Source organism: Rhinolophus sinicus, linkage group LG02 (genome assembly GCF_036562045.2).
Source record: "Rhinolophus sinicus isolate RSC01 linkage group LG02, ASM3656204v1, whole genome shotgun sequence".
Taxonomy (NCBI): domain Eukaryota; kingdom Metazoa; phylum Chordata; class Mammalia; order Chiroptera; family Rhinolophidae; genus Rhinolophus; species Rhinolophus sinicus.
Window position 1 is genome coordinate 167,146,355 of NC_133752.1, and position 13,648 is coordinate 167,160,002.

At 37.9% G+C, this 13,648-nt stretch overlaps 1 protein-coding gene across 2 annotated transcripts in view; it reads left to right on the forward strand.

The window, feature by feature from the left end:
* Nucleotides 1–49: 49 nt before the first annotated feature.
* Nucleotides 50–13,648, forward strand: part of RECQL (RecQ like helicase) — a 30,620-nt gene continuing 17,021 nt past the window's right edge. The window contains exons 1-4 of one of the 2 annotated variants that reach the window (XM_019738171.2): nt 50–150; nt 2,363–2,410; nt 10,508–10,705; nt 11,785–11,964. In XM_019738171.2, coding sequence (XP_019593730.2) covers nt 87–150; nt 2,363–2,410; nt 10,508–10,705; nt 11,785–11,964 — 490 coding nt within the window. In that variant the 5' untranslated portion in view covers nt 50–86. Of the gene's footprint in view, nt 151–598; nt 733–2,362; nt 2,411–10,507; nt 10,706–11,784; nt 11,965–13,648 lie in introns of those variants that run through there. The other variant, XM_074325941.1, reaches the window with a different exon arrangement.

The following is a 13,648-nucleotide window of genomic DNA, read 5'->3' on the forward strand; positions in this document are numbered from 1 at the left end:
AGTGACGCGATGGTGGCCCCACCCCTTGACCAATTAGAGAAGGGTGTTACTTGCAATTGGTTGAATGGACCGACCCGGAAGGGTGGATGCTCCTGGAGAGAAAGGAAAGGTTGGTGGCGGGAAGGTTTTATTGGAGAGCGGCTGAAAGCGGTGAGTAGTGGTTCTGAGTTTGTGGAGCTTCGGGGTCGGAGACTAGGGAGGCCATGGTGGAGGTTCTTTAACCCCTTGATGTAACGGGTAACTCCTGTTACCGCCGATCTACCGCAGATCACTTCCCTTCACCGATACATTGGCGGGGGGAAACGGGGGCGCTAATCGTCGCCCAGCTCTAATGGAACTCGGGCCTTTAGGAGCTTGTTCCTTTGCCGACCAGTTTCTTTCTTTCTTTTTTTTTTTTTTTGCCAGTCTTCTCCGTGCAGGAAACTTGATCACTAAAGCCTGTTTTTTGGAAACCACTGGGGGCGCGTAAGCGTTAGGGAGGGTATTTTTAAATAGCTGTTGCCTCTAAACGCAGGGGGGGATTGTGTCTGATTTAATCTGTGATTTCCTCCAGCAACGATGACTGGATGTGACACTGTGAAATATTTCCTGTGGGTGCTGTCAAAAATTCAGAAACAGCAGGAAAAAAAACCAGTGCATCACGGGAGTAGTAATTTGTGAAAGTTTATTGTTCACCCACCAAAAAGACTGCGAACCGGGAACATTCAAGCCAAAACGTAATGAGGCTCAGGGGTACGTTGTTAAAGCAGCTTGTATAGTGAGAGAAGGCAGTGGCTGGTTATCTGAACAGTGATTGGTTATAATGTTAACATTTTCTTAAATATAGGGAATTGGTTAGTGTTCACCTCATAGCAACCTTGGGAGATGGTTTAAGTGTCGCTTATGATTTCCTGAGGCATAAATGAGAAACTATCCCGGTTAGAATGGTTTTACAAAATAAGCTAAATCAAGCTTTACTTGCATCACGAGATTGGTTTTGCCTGCTCAGGGAGTTTTCAAGGCTAGTCTCCGTTTGTTTTTTATTTTAATAGTGCCTACTATACTTCAGACTGACAGACCTGCTATATAGCTCATTAATTTCTAGACTTATACTGAGACTGAGCTATCTTGATATTAAATCACATCATTTGGGAAAGGAGTATATGCACAGTTTTTTTAACAGTATAATCAAAGGAGTCATTTGAAATAGTGGTGAAAAGTGGTTATAGGTTATATTCTTTAACAAAGGCAGCGATAACCTCTGCTTTCAATCTGCAAACCTGAGCCTGCACTGTCTGCAATGCAGTTTGCTAGGCTACATGAATACAGAGGTGAAGACACAACCCCTACCCTGAGGTAGAACCTTACAGTTTAGAGAAGGAGAATTATATTAACACAAAGTGGTGAAGAGATGTTTTATAAAGATAAACAATTAGAAGTCTTTGATTTACTTCCCTACTTAAATATCTTTGAGTGGTATGCTATTCCAAACTCCTTAGCAAGGCGAAGAAGATCCTGCCTATCTTTCCAGCCTAGTGGTGGCTTCAGAATTCTACATTAGGAGGGGTATAAGGTTAGTCTGGGTAAGGGTAGGGTGATACTGAAGTCCTACCTCAGGGGACAGTTAGTTTTAGAAAATGTTGACTGTCCATGCCACAGTTGGAGGTGTTCACGGCAATCTAAAGTTCCTACCCTCAAGCCTTATCTCCTACTTGCTCACTTGTACTCTTAAGTTTTAGTCATTCATAGGTACTTAGAGTTCCTTCAAACAAACCATGTTTTTTCTCTACTTCTGACCTTTTCAGTTTCGTGCCTTCTGAAATTTACCCCCCCAAAGAGTACCAATTCCTTTTTTTAAAGATTGAGCCTAAATTGTAGCACTTTAAAGCAAGTATTCAATAAAATGTTAAATTATTAATTTGAATATTTACATTGATGGATTTTGCTTAATCTGGGACATTTGAATCCGTACAATTTATGAGATAGGTTCTATCCCAATTTTATAAGTAGTGGAAGAGGCTGAGAGGAATAGGGTTTGTAATTTTGTAAAAAATCACACAATAATTTCATGCTCTAACTGTTTTTAACCTCAAATCTTTGTTCTTTTTTGTTACATCACTTTGCATCTGCTAGATGTTTGTTAAGTGTTACTGACATGCTTGTTATGTTTATGTAACTCAGACACTTCTCCGAAATCTAGAGAATTTTCCATAAAAATTAGTATGGTAATAATCATTTAGTCCTTATTTAAAGGATCATTGCAATATATAATTTACTTTCTAAGATTTTTCGTGCTTAGTCATGACAGATTATCATTGATAGAGCATAATCAGTAGTACTGTTTTTAAAAAAATTATTGCTGTGATTTTTCTTTTATTTTTAGAAAGAAATTTGGATCTCCAATTCAATTTTAGAATGGCATCTATTTCAGGTTAGTGAAATGATTACATTTTCTTGTTCATTCTGTTCTATTTCTAATTGCATGTTCTTTGAAAAAAATATATTTGCTTTTCTCTGTACCTTCCCCTTAACTTTTCTGTGAACCTTAAACTGCTCTAAATAAAAGTCTTAGATAAATAAAAATAAATTTAAAAAATATTTGTTTAAAAATTCAGACTATAGAAATGCTGTTTTTTCAGATTGTATTAAAATTATGGTAAATATACCTTACAAAATTTATCATTTTAACTATTTTTAAGTGTAAAATTCAGTGGCATTAAATAAATGCCTTCACATTGTTGGGTATCCATCACTAATATCCATCTGCAGAACATTTTCGTCTTCCCAAACTGAAACTCTGTATCCATTAAATAACTCTCAGTTACCTGCTTCTTTGCAACCCTTAGTAACACTGTTCTGCTTTCTGTGAATTTGACTACTCTAGATACTTCATTTAGGTGGAATCATACAATATTTGTTCTTTTGTGTCTAGATTATTTCACTTACCATAATGTCTTTGAGGTTCATCCGTGTTGTAACATGTATCTTTTTAAGGCTGAATAATATTCCATTGCATGTATATACCACCTTTTGTTAATCTGGACATTTGGATTGTTGCAATTTTTGGCTATTGTGAATAATGCTGCTATGAACATTGGTGTACAAATACCTATTTGAGTTACTCACTGCTTTGAATTCTTTTGGGTATATACCTAGAAATGGAATTGCTGAATCACAAGGTTATTTCTGTTTAATTTTTTGAGTAACCATCATACTGTTTTCCATCGCGGCTGCACCATTTTATATTCCCACTATCAATGCATAAGGTTCCAAGGATAGCATGTTTTTGATAGAATTCTAGAAACTTAAAAATTATAGAGTAGGAAATATAAATCACTTCTAATCTTATTGCTCAGATTAATACTGTAATATTTATTATTTTTAAACAAAAATTTTAACATTTTGCACGTATTGTTTTTAATGTGATTTTTAAAAACATAATGTAAATATAGAATATAAACATTGTTAAATAAATTCTGTTTTAAATGTTCAAATACCTGCACTGTATTTTGTTTTGAAGTGACATTAAGTAAATAATGTGTCATTTAATCTTTTAGTGTTGAACTTTTATGCTGTTTCCATTTTTTAAAACATAAAAAATGCTGCCTTGAACATCTTTGAATTAAAAGCTTTGTTTCATTATTTCCTTAAGATATGTTCCTATAAGTGGAGTTATTTGAAGTGTTTTTAAGGTATACAAGAAAAACATCCATTCTACTTTTCCCAGGAGGATGCTCTTGATATTTTTAATGTATTTCCATCCATTCTTTGTTTCTGTAAACTTGACCAGATTGTACTGTGCTTATTAGCAAGATCTTGCTATCTATTCAGTTAAGAGGTAGATGGCAGGTGTGAGGAACTTATAGTATGGTTATTTTTTAGTCTTTTGTAGGATTTAATGAATATGGCCTTTGCTACATACTAGCTTTAAAAGTACGGTGACAGGATTAGGTTATTTCCAAGCTTTAAATAAATGGTTTTCTTAAATATGGGACCCTCGTGCCCTCTGCCCCCTAACTTTACAATTTATTTAAATATAAATATGAAAAAATCACATAGGTTTTGGCTTTGTCTCATGACTCATTCTCACAGTTTGAGAATTAATAATAAACGGTAACAATTTAAGTCATATTAGTGCTAACTCAAGCAGACTTAGAGATTAAAATTAAGGTTTAAGAGAGGATACTGAATCTCAGCTTAGTTCAGTCTGATCCTTTCCAGATTGTATATATTATTCTACTTAATAAGACGTCAAGTTTTATTAGTGGGATGACTTAAAAATAACAATGGAACGAATACATTTTTTTTAAGAAGAGGTGCTTGCTTTGAATAATTACTTTCATAATATTGTCTCGCTTTCATATCTACCTCTTCTGTTCTACCCGCTTATTGAACTATATTTGAAATACCTCTTTGAAATTGCCTTCAAACAGTCTGTTGCTTTGGGTCTGATGGCTTCCATGGTGGCAAATCACTTTCCTTTCAGTGTTAACTTCAGTTTGGGATGTTGCTAGAGAATGTGCTGTTTTTGAAGAATGGTACCTCCCATGCATCAATCTAAGCTTAGGAACACGAGTGCGATCCCCATTCAATTCAGTGTGCTTTTGAGTTATAGTTGCTGTAATAAGCCCTGCACACTTGTAGTCCCTCTTCATTATGGAAATCATTCACTTGACTTTTCAATCTCATCTCCTATAGTAAAAGTTTTACGTGATACATGCCAGCATTAGAGATGGTATAATTTTGAACAAAAACATTAACACACTGATTTATTATAACTCGCTCTACTTTCTTATATTCTTAGCCTGATTTTTGTCTGTGGTATAATGACACTGACTTTGTAGCATGGGTTGACTTTAACATCTCTATCAGGTAGGGTTTGATCAGAGAAGCAGAGGCACTGTGAGTGACGTAAGGGATTTACTATAGGGTTTAACCCTTATGTGATTATGGGAAGTGGTTAAACTCTATGTATGTTGCCTGTGTGTCTGGTACTGGGCCTGAAGTCGGCAGAGCCAGCAGTCAGGAGGAGAACGTGGGTATGGAGTGGGGAATCCAGAGACAGACTGCCACCTGTTTAGATGAACTTCTGTTTCTTAACCTGTATTAGTCTCATTGCTACAAAGCCACCAATTTGGATGATGCAGGAGACATGTCAAAGAGCTGCTGAACTTCCACAAGGAGTTGCCTGCAGCTGGCTGAGAGTTCAGAGAAGCTGGAGGAGGAGAACCCGCAGGATCTGGAGTTGCTGCAGGGCCTGCTGTTTCCCCAGGGATATCTAGCAGCAGCGGTTGTGGGCCCAGTGGCTGCCTAGGCCAATGAGGTCACCACTCCTGACCTTACACTGACCTTAAATACAGAAAATAGGGCCACTGCTTGGCTTCCATCTTCCAAATCTCTGGTGAAGTTCTCTTTGCCCTAACCTAACCTAGAACTATGCAGGGAACGAATTCTGGGAAATGTAGTTCCAGCTTAGCTAAGTTATCCCAGTACAAAGCTACCAGAGTCTACCCCTTGCCTATATGGCACCCATAGCCCATAGACTTCTCTCTTAATTTAATCATATTTAACTTCCAAATAAAGGAAATAGCAAAATCATGCTTCTGCCTAATCTGACACAACTGTCCCTTGTACAACCATATACACACTGATCTTCTCTCCAAAAGAGGGCACAAATTCTCTTTATTCGTCTTTCTAGGATGCTTCATCCTCTTTTTGCTGAATCACATCCTCCTTGATAATCCTCTAACCTAAATCCTGAGATATGAAGTTAGCTACTATTAACATATTTTATTTTGGATGTTAGAGGAATAGGAGAAGGGACCAAAAAAACCCCAGCAAGGACGAAAAACCCAACCTTGGTTTGTATACAAATACCAAAATAAAGAAGAAATGCTTATAGGTACTACAGTTCTAGTTTCTCACATGAGCATGTGGTCATAGCGGTGGTCATAGCTATCTTCTTCAACTCTCCATTCCGCATCCCTTTGTTCTCAGCAGGCATCTCACCTGGTCATGGGTCCTTGCCTGGTAGGGACTTGCCTTAGCAGTTTGCCTGTATTTGGTTTTTGTAGTTTTCTATTAACTTTAATTACAGGTTATTGGAATACCAAAAGACACCTTAAAGGATCCCCTACATTCCAGACATACCACTCATTACCTCCTTTAATACTCAGGATTTTTCAGCCCAGCCCACAGTAATCCCTTTCTTTGTCTGTTGATTTACTGGTATGAGGAACCCAAAGTGGCCAAGAAGCGGTCAACTTGCAGTTCAATGGAGCCATTGCTTTTTCCTCTAGTAGAAGCATTTCTTCCTTGTTAAGTAAGACCTCTGGACCAGCAGAGTCCAAAGTTTCAAGGATGGGAAGCAAACATTTCACTAGCGGATCACTAGGGGTAATAGTAAGAGGAGCCACTCCCATTTCTACCCCTGACCCCCAGGCCCAGGAATGCTGTCTATGGAAGATATAGCACTATTCACTGTTTTGGTGGATAAGGGCAGTACACTGGCTTCCACGTGATCTTTCCTATCATAATAGTCCTTACTGATGGGCCAGGGAAGCAATGTGCGAATTCAGCTGGTTGCTAAATATTAGGGTTTCCAGGTGAGAATTCCTGCCCATTCTCAAATTTTTTTCGCTTTCCGGTTCCTGAATCCCGAGGTATAAACTGTTTTCTGTTCTCCATGATGAATCGTTTCCACAAAGTGATGACCGATACTACCAACCACCTGGGTTCAAGGAGCCGATTTTCCCCATTTTCTGACCAACTTTTCTCAGGATTTGGTAATGGGAAAGTGAAAAAAATTCACAAGAACTGCTAAATACCTCTGTTGTAATTATGCATTATGGAACTGGGGAAATAACCACAGAGTGGGTTAGAGGACATCCTGAGCCTACTACAGAGTGGGTGAGATGGACCTGAACCAAAACTGCATCGAACACCTGACTTGCGTGCGATCAGTCCATCCTCTGACTGGTAGATCACCCTGGCATTTTAGTTCTCCGGGAATTAATCAGTTCAGAGTTAATGGTGATTTCTGAGAAGTTATTTTCCTGTACACAACTACCCTGATAAATTTATCTGGAGGAAACTAGTGGAACGATTTACTACATACATTTTCAGATGTATAAGTAGAGTCCTTCCTCAACCTTCATGTTATTCAAGGGACTCTTGATCTATAAATTGGCTCATTTCTGGGAATTGGTTGAAGGACTGTGACTATGTTGTGATGATTCAAGATATAACAGAATCAGGGCTCTGATTCTGTGCAAATCAAGCCTTCTATGTCCATCTCAGGGATAATCACGATCAACTAGCCAATGCCAAAGATCTCTGGGTCTGACTATTCTGAGTCCTGCCTTTGCTCTGTTCCCCATTAAGGCAACCGCATTGACTTCTTCTTTGGTCACGAATTGCCACCATTTAGCACCTCATATCTTAGAATCCATTATTCTCATTGATTCTGGTAGTCTAGTTCAAAGGTAGTACTTCCTACTGTCGTTCCTGGCTTATGGACAGCAGCAGATCTCAGTGATGCTGGGGCTCCCTTCATGAATGTATTTCTCAGTCTTGGTGAAGGGAGTGTCCTCTGCATCTCCTGGGCGACAGCAAGAGAGTGGACGATCAATCACCCGATCATCCACTCTAGCACTCCTGTCTCCCCAAGTCCCTGGATCCCCTCCTTTAGTGTATACTCAGGAAGTTCTAGCCCGTCAGCTTCATTGGAATCTACACTTGTGACATTCCATGCAACTTTCTGATAATTCATCTTTGGGGCCCAGTTTCTGGCAATCAACTAAACAAATTATTAGAATCAGTCCTGGCACTACTATAGCACACTAAATCCAGAAGTTCTTATTGAGTCCATACCAATAAATTTAGCTTCATTTTAATATTATGTTCCGTCCACTCTTCTGTAGTACCCTTAGGATCTATTTCCATATACTCTGTATTTTGCCATGTATAATGCGCTGCCATGTGTAATATGCACCCACGTTTTGGGCCCAAACTTTCAGGGAAAATAAGAAAATTTTTTTAATTCAAATTTTTATTTGTATTTAGGTACTTGTTTTTTGTATTATAAAAGAATTTTAGCCTATATTTTTTAACATATTATGGTACAAGAAATTTTATGTAACAAATCATTATAAAACACAAGAACAGATACAAGGAATAAGGAATTTTATGTACCAGTAACAAACATACAGTATTTATGCAACATAGAAGGCCAAGAACTCTTCGTCATTGCAAGTTCCTAGTTAAGTTCAACAAAACCTTGTATTCCAGGGTATTGTTCTGCATACGGATCTCGTTATTGATTTTTAGAGTTACAGTTTTAACTCATAAGCATAAGTAAAAGAATTAAAAACGTTTATATAGATGTGGAATTAGTACTACCCATATTGCGCATCCTTGTTTTTTCCTCACAAATTTGGGCGAAAAAGTGGGCGTTATACACGGTAAAATATACCTCAGGAAAGACCACTCCAGGTATTTCAGGCAGGAGGAGACTGTTTCCGAAAGGGGAGGAAGGGCAAAAGACACTTGGCAGAACTTAGTGGCTCAAGGTCCCTGCTTCATTGGAATCTGCCCAGATGTTCCCATCCCAATGTCAGAGCCTCACTCCTTCCTAATAAGTGTTGTTACTTTAATAGGAGTCCCTGCAATGTTGGGAATTCAATTTGCATTGTATTTCAGCCACCTGTGGGATTTAGACTTAGGGTGTGTATTCCCTAATGTTGACCTTGTGGCTATAAGAGGTGACATTTCTTATAGGACAATCATAGAAACTTTGAGGTCCTTTTATACAAATCCTGCATTGCTCTCCCCAAATTCTCCAGCATATTTTGAAGCAACCAATCAACCTCATTATTTTCACCAAAATGTTATGTGACAGGAAACATTTGGTCACCCAGAGACTGACCTTCTCTAGATACTTAATTACTGGTGTCTGTAGATTATAACTTAAATACAAACTTTCTACTGCACGCCATGGAATAGCACTATCCCTTTTATCACTGCAAACAAGGATCATTAATGTCTTTAAATCTAATCAGATCGAGACCCAGTTCCAGGTGGCCCAGAAGCAATTCAGAGAACCTTCTCTTAAGTTTCGGTTCATCGGAAATAGCACTGGGTGTTGGTTAGGGCTCAGTCAGATAAGGGGATTTATCATAGGGATTAGTCCCTACATACTCAGGGAGCTAGTTAAGCAGTCTGTTGCTGATCCTGATGGCAGTAATGCCAGCATTAGGGACGGGAAGACGGATGGAAGTGTGGGCGGTTAAGGATGAGCTGAAACCCACAAGGACAAAGTGGAATCCATCTGTTTCTCACTGGGAGTCATGTTGGGGTGTCATTGCCTACAAGGCTCTGACCTCCAGGATGCTGGTGCCCTGCAGAGGAGCTGGTGTGCTTGTCGCAAAAAGTTACCAATGAATTAGGCCAAGGCTTCAGAGAAGCTGTGGGCCAAGCAGTTGCCCCAAGGACATTGAGCAGGAGCTGGAGGGACTGGCTTCTGCCCCATGTCAACAAGGTGAACCAGCAGATCCATGACGACATGAGTGAGCTGCAATAGTACCTGACCTTATGCCAACCATCTGAATGTAAATCGTCCTGCTGTGTCATTTCCATCTTCTAAAGCTCATGCAGAATTCACTTGTTGCCAACCCTAACCCAGACTCATGCAGGAAAGGGAATTCTGGCAGTTGGTACAATACAAAATCACCATAACATCCTATTTTAAATCATAATCATAAGATTATATCTCATGAAAAGACTTTAAAAGTGGACACTGAATAATACAGGTAGATGTTTTAGAAAGCACCAATGATATCTTTAAAATTTTCTAGCTTCCACTGATGTGTCAAAAGGAATCTCACGTTGACCTTGTCTGATTAGAATCAGACATTCAGGCTTCTTTATATATTATGATGGAGCTGTAATGTCAATTCCAGTAGCGCACTTGATTTCTCTTTTTCATCGTCTTGTTTATAATCACTGAATCCTTATTGTGCCACCATATAAGTCCAAACGTGAATGTTTCTGTGAAATAATAGTTAAAAAGTTAGGAGATTACTTTCAAATAGCTTCTTTTTACTACAAAATCTGGTCACTTAAATGATTTAGGAGATTGTTGGACCACTGCCTGCAACATAATTCAAATGATTATCACTTATTTAAGTACTTAACTGTGTACCATGTACTGCATCCAGAACTTCCAGTATGTTACCTCATTTTATATTTTACAACAGTGCTATGAAAATTAGGTATTATCCCCATTTTACAGATGGGGAAACCAAGGCTCAGTTAAATACCATGCCTGAGGTCACTCATCAGGTAAGAGGAAGACCTGAGATTTAAGTCAGTTCTGTGTACCTCCAAAACAAATGTTGTTAACCACTCTGTTAAATTCCTGTAAGTTTGTCAATCATTTAGATGGTGAGGGATATTGGAAAATCAATAGGGAAACCTAAAATTGGAATTAACTTCGTCTAGTCATTGTATTTTTTTTCTCCCCTCATAGCTCTAACTGAGGAATTGGATTCTATAACCAATGAGCTACATGCAGTAGACATTCAAATTCAAGAACTTCTGGAAAGGCAACAGGAGCTCACTCAGAAAAAAAACATCCTAACAAACAGAATAAAGCAGTGTTTAGAGAATTCTAATGCCGGGGACAGCAATGAGTGTGATTCTTCACCTGCCTCTTGGAATAAAGAAGGTTTACTTTTTTTCCCCTTATTTGCTAGTTTTCTTCTTGTTTCTTTAAGTTGGAAGTCAAATCATTGTGCCTGGATGGATCAGTGTTTCCAGTAGGCTTAGAGGTCCAACTGGCCGTTCCTTAAGTGGCATGGGAAACTTGTAGGCAGACCATGTTCTATGGCCTTTTTGAATTAAGCTGTTATTGTTCAGACTTTATTATTTTTTCTAAATGTGGTTCTAACTACATTAATCAATGCTTGAAAAAATAATGTATTTATTTTAACTAAATTTGCTAAATTTTCACTAGGCAAAGTTAAACAATTGTTAATATATTCAAACTTTTTGTCAGAATCTAGGTCATTTTCTTCCTCTAGTGAACAAACCTTTTTTGATTCAAGAACTTGCCAAGTGTTATGTGTACCATTAATTATAATGGAATACTATAACTAGAAGGAATTGCAGTGTTTTTGTGGGCCTTGTTTTCCAGTGATTCACTTCTAAAAAAGATATTTACACCAAAAATTCCAGCTAATTGTTAACTTTGTCCCTGATATTTGAGTTTTTTATGATACTTTCAGTTTCTTGGTCGACATTCAGACTGTTTTTCAAATATCTGATCAAGCAACTTCTTTGTAGGTTAACTCTCAACTGGCAAATGCTTTCATTTTTTCTGATGTATTGTTTCTAATGATATATCATTAAATTTGTTTTTGCTTAATTTAGTAAGTTAAACTAATCTCAGAATTATTATTATGAGAGTTAAATTGTCCATTGTGTTAATGTTGTCTATTAAATATTGTCAAATATTGTCTATTAAATATTGTCAAATATATATGCAATATATATATTTTACTATAATATAAGACCGGGTATAATATCATATAATATAATACATATAATACAAATATAATACCGGGTCTTCTATTAATTTTTGCTCCAAAAGATGCATTAGAGCTGATGGTCCGGCTAGGTCTTATTTTCGGAGAAACACGGTATTCATTTGATTCTTGTCTATTATAAAAGCAGGCATTCATATTTGTATCTCATTTATAATCCTAAATAGTTCTAATATATTTAGCTTGAGTTTTCTCCTTCTAGATTTTCCATGGTCTGCTAAAGTTAAAGATGTTCTGCAAAATGTCTTTAAACTGAAGACGTTCAGACTACTTCAGCTTGAAACTATTAATGTAACAATGTCCGGAAAGGATATCTTTCTTGTTATGCCTACAGGAGGTGGGAAGAGCTTATGCTACCAGTTACCAGCATTATGTTCAGATGGTATGTATTAATAAAGATAAATTTTAAGTTGAGGAAATGTCATTTCTCTGGATGTATTTTTAAGTCTTTCAAAAAATAATTTCTAACCATACTTATGTAAAAATCAACTTGATTTTAAAAGCTTATCTTTCCATTAAGACATTTAAAGGGTTCACTTAAAGAGGGATGTTGAAGACTTTGAGAGTTGTTAATTCTTTTATCTGGTTCCTGATATATAATTAAAAACATGTTGTAGGAGAAAAAGTACTGGGAAAGGAATCAGTAGACCTACGTTCTAGTCCCAGATCTTTATCGAGTGTCTGCCATGATGTCAAGCACTGCAGATACAGTAGTGAGCGGAACGGGCATGGTTGCAGTTTTCAGAGCTCAGAGTGTAGAGCAGCCCTTTCTCAAATTTAACGTGCATAAGAATCACTTGGTGACCTGATTAACATGCAGATTCTGATTTATGTGAGACTCGAGTTCTTGCATTTCTAACAGGCTCTCAGAGCTGGTGCTAATTAATACTAACTGTCAAGGGTAGAGAGCAGGGGTCAGCAAACTATTCCTTAAAGAGTAAGTTAGTAACATAGACTTTGTGGTCAGTATGGTCTCTGTGGTAACTACTGAACTCTGCCACTGTACAATGAAGCAGCCGTAGACAATATGTAAACAAGTGGATGTGGCTGTGTTCTGTTAAAACTTTACAAAACCAAGCAGCCAGCCCTTCGTTTGTTGACCCCTGGCCTGAAAATACAGATAATTACAAGTAATTGCAATAGAGTTTTGTGATAAAGGTTTTACTAGGGAATTAAGTCAGCATAAAGATCTGGTCTAGGAGCTGTCAGGGAAGGCTGTCCTGAAGAAGTGGCATTTCAGCTAAAAGCAAAGGATAAGTAGGCAAAAAAAAGAAAAAAAGGACAGTGAAGGAAGGAAGGGTGTTCATTCATGTGTTCATGCAGGAAGCAGTATTTGTGAGAGCCCAAAAGTCGGAGAGAACATGCATGGTATGGTGTAGACAGTTATCTGGAAGAATTTCAGTGTGCCAGGAAGTGAGGGGCAGACATGCAGAAAGAGTCTTGAAAGATATTTTGAAAACTTACCCATAGATTAATGGCAGGCCATTGAAGAGTTTTATACAGGTAAGAGACTTGTCAGATTTGTGGTTTAGAAGGATAATTTCAGCAGATGGAGGAATCCCAGAAGCACTTAGAAGACAGATGCAGTAGGACTTGACATTCATTGGCGAAGGGCGTAGGAAAAGGGATCGTCCAGAATGATGCCTTGATTTTTGGCTGAGACAAATGGTGAAGTTGTTTACCGAAATAGGGTACATTGGAGAAAGACCTTACTTGTGAATGGTGAGAGAGGGAAGAGGATGAATTCAGTTTGGGACATATTGAATTTACGATGCCTACAAGATGTCCAGGTGAAATTGTCCTGTGAGTAGGCGGATGTTTGGGTGTGAAGCTTGGCTTTGAGAGATCTGAGTTAGCTGAGTTCGAGGCTGTTATGTGAAGATGGCCATTGAAGCCATGGGATGGGAAGCAATTGCTATGAAGGAAAAAAGAGAGGACCCAAAATTCGGTGTCCATGGTTTTTTCAAAAATGAGAGAGACTTGACCCTGTTTAACTGTAATGAGAAGGTGCTAATAATGAGGGAGAAGGTGAAAATATAGGAGAGAGAATAATTGGGAGTACAAAA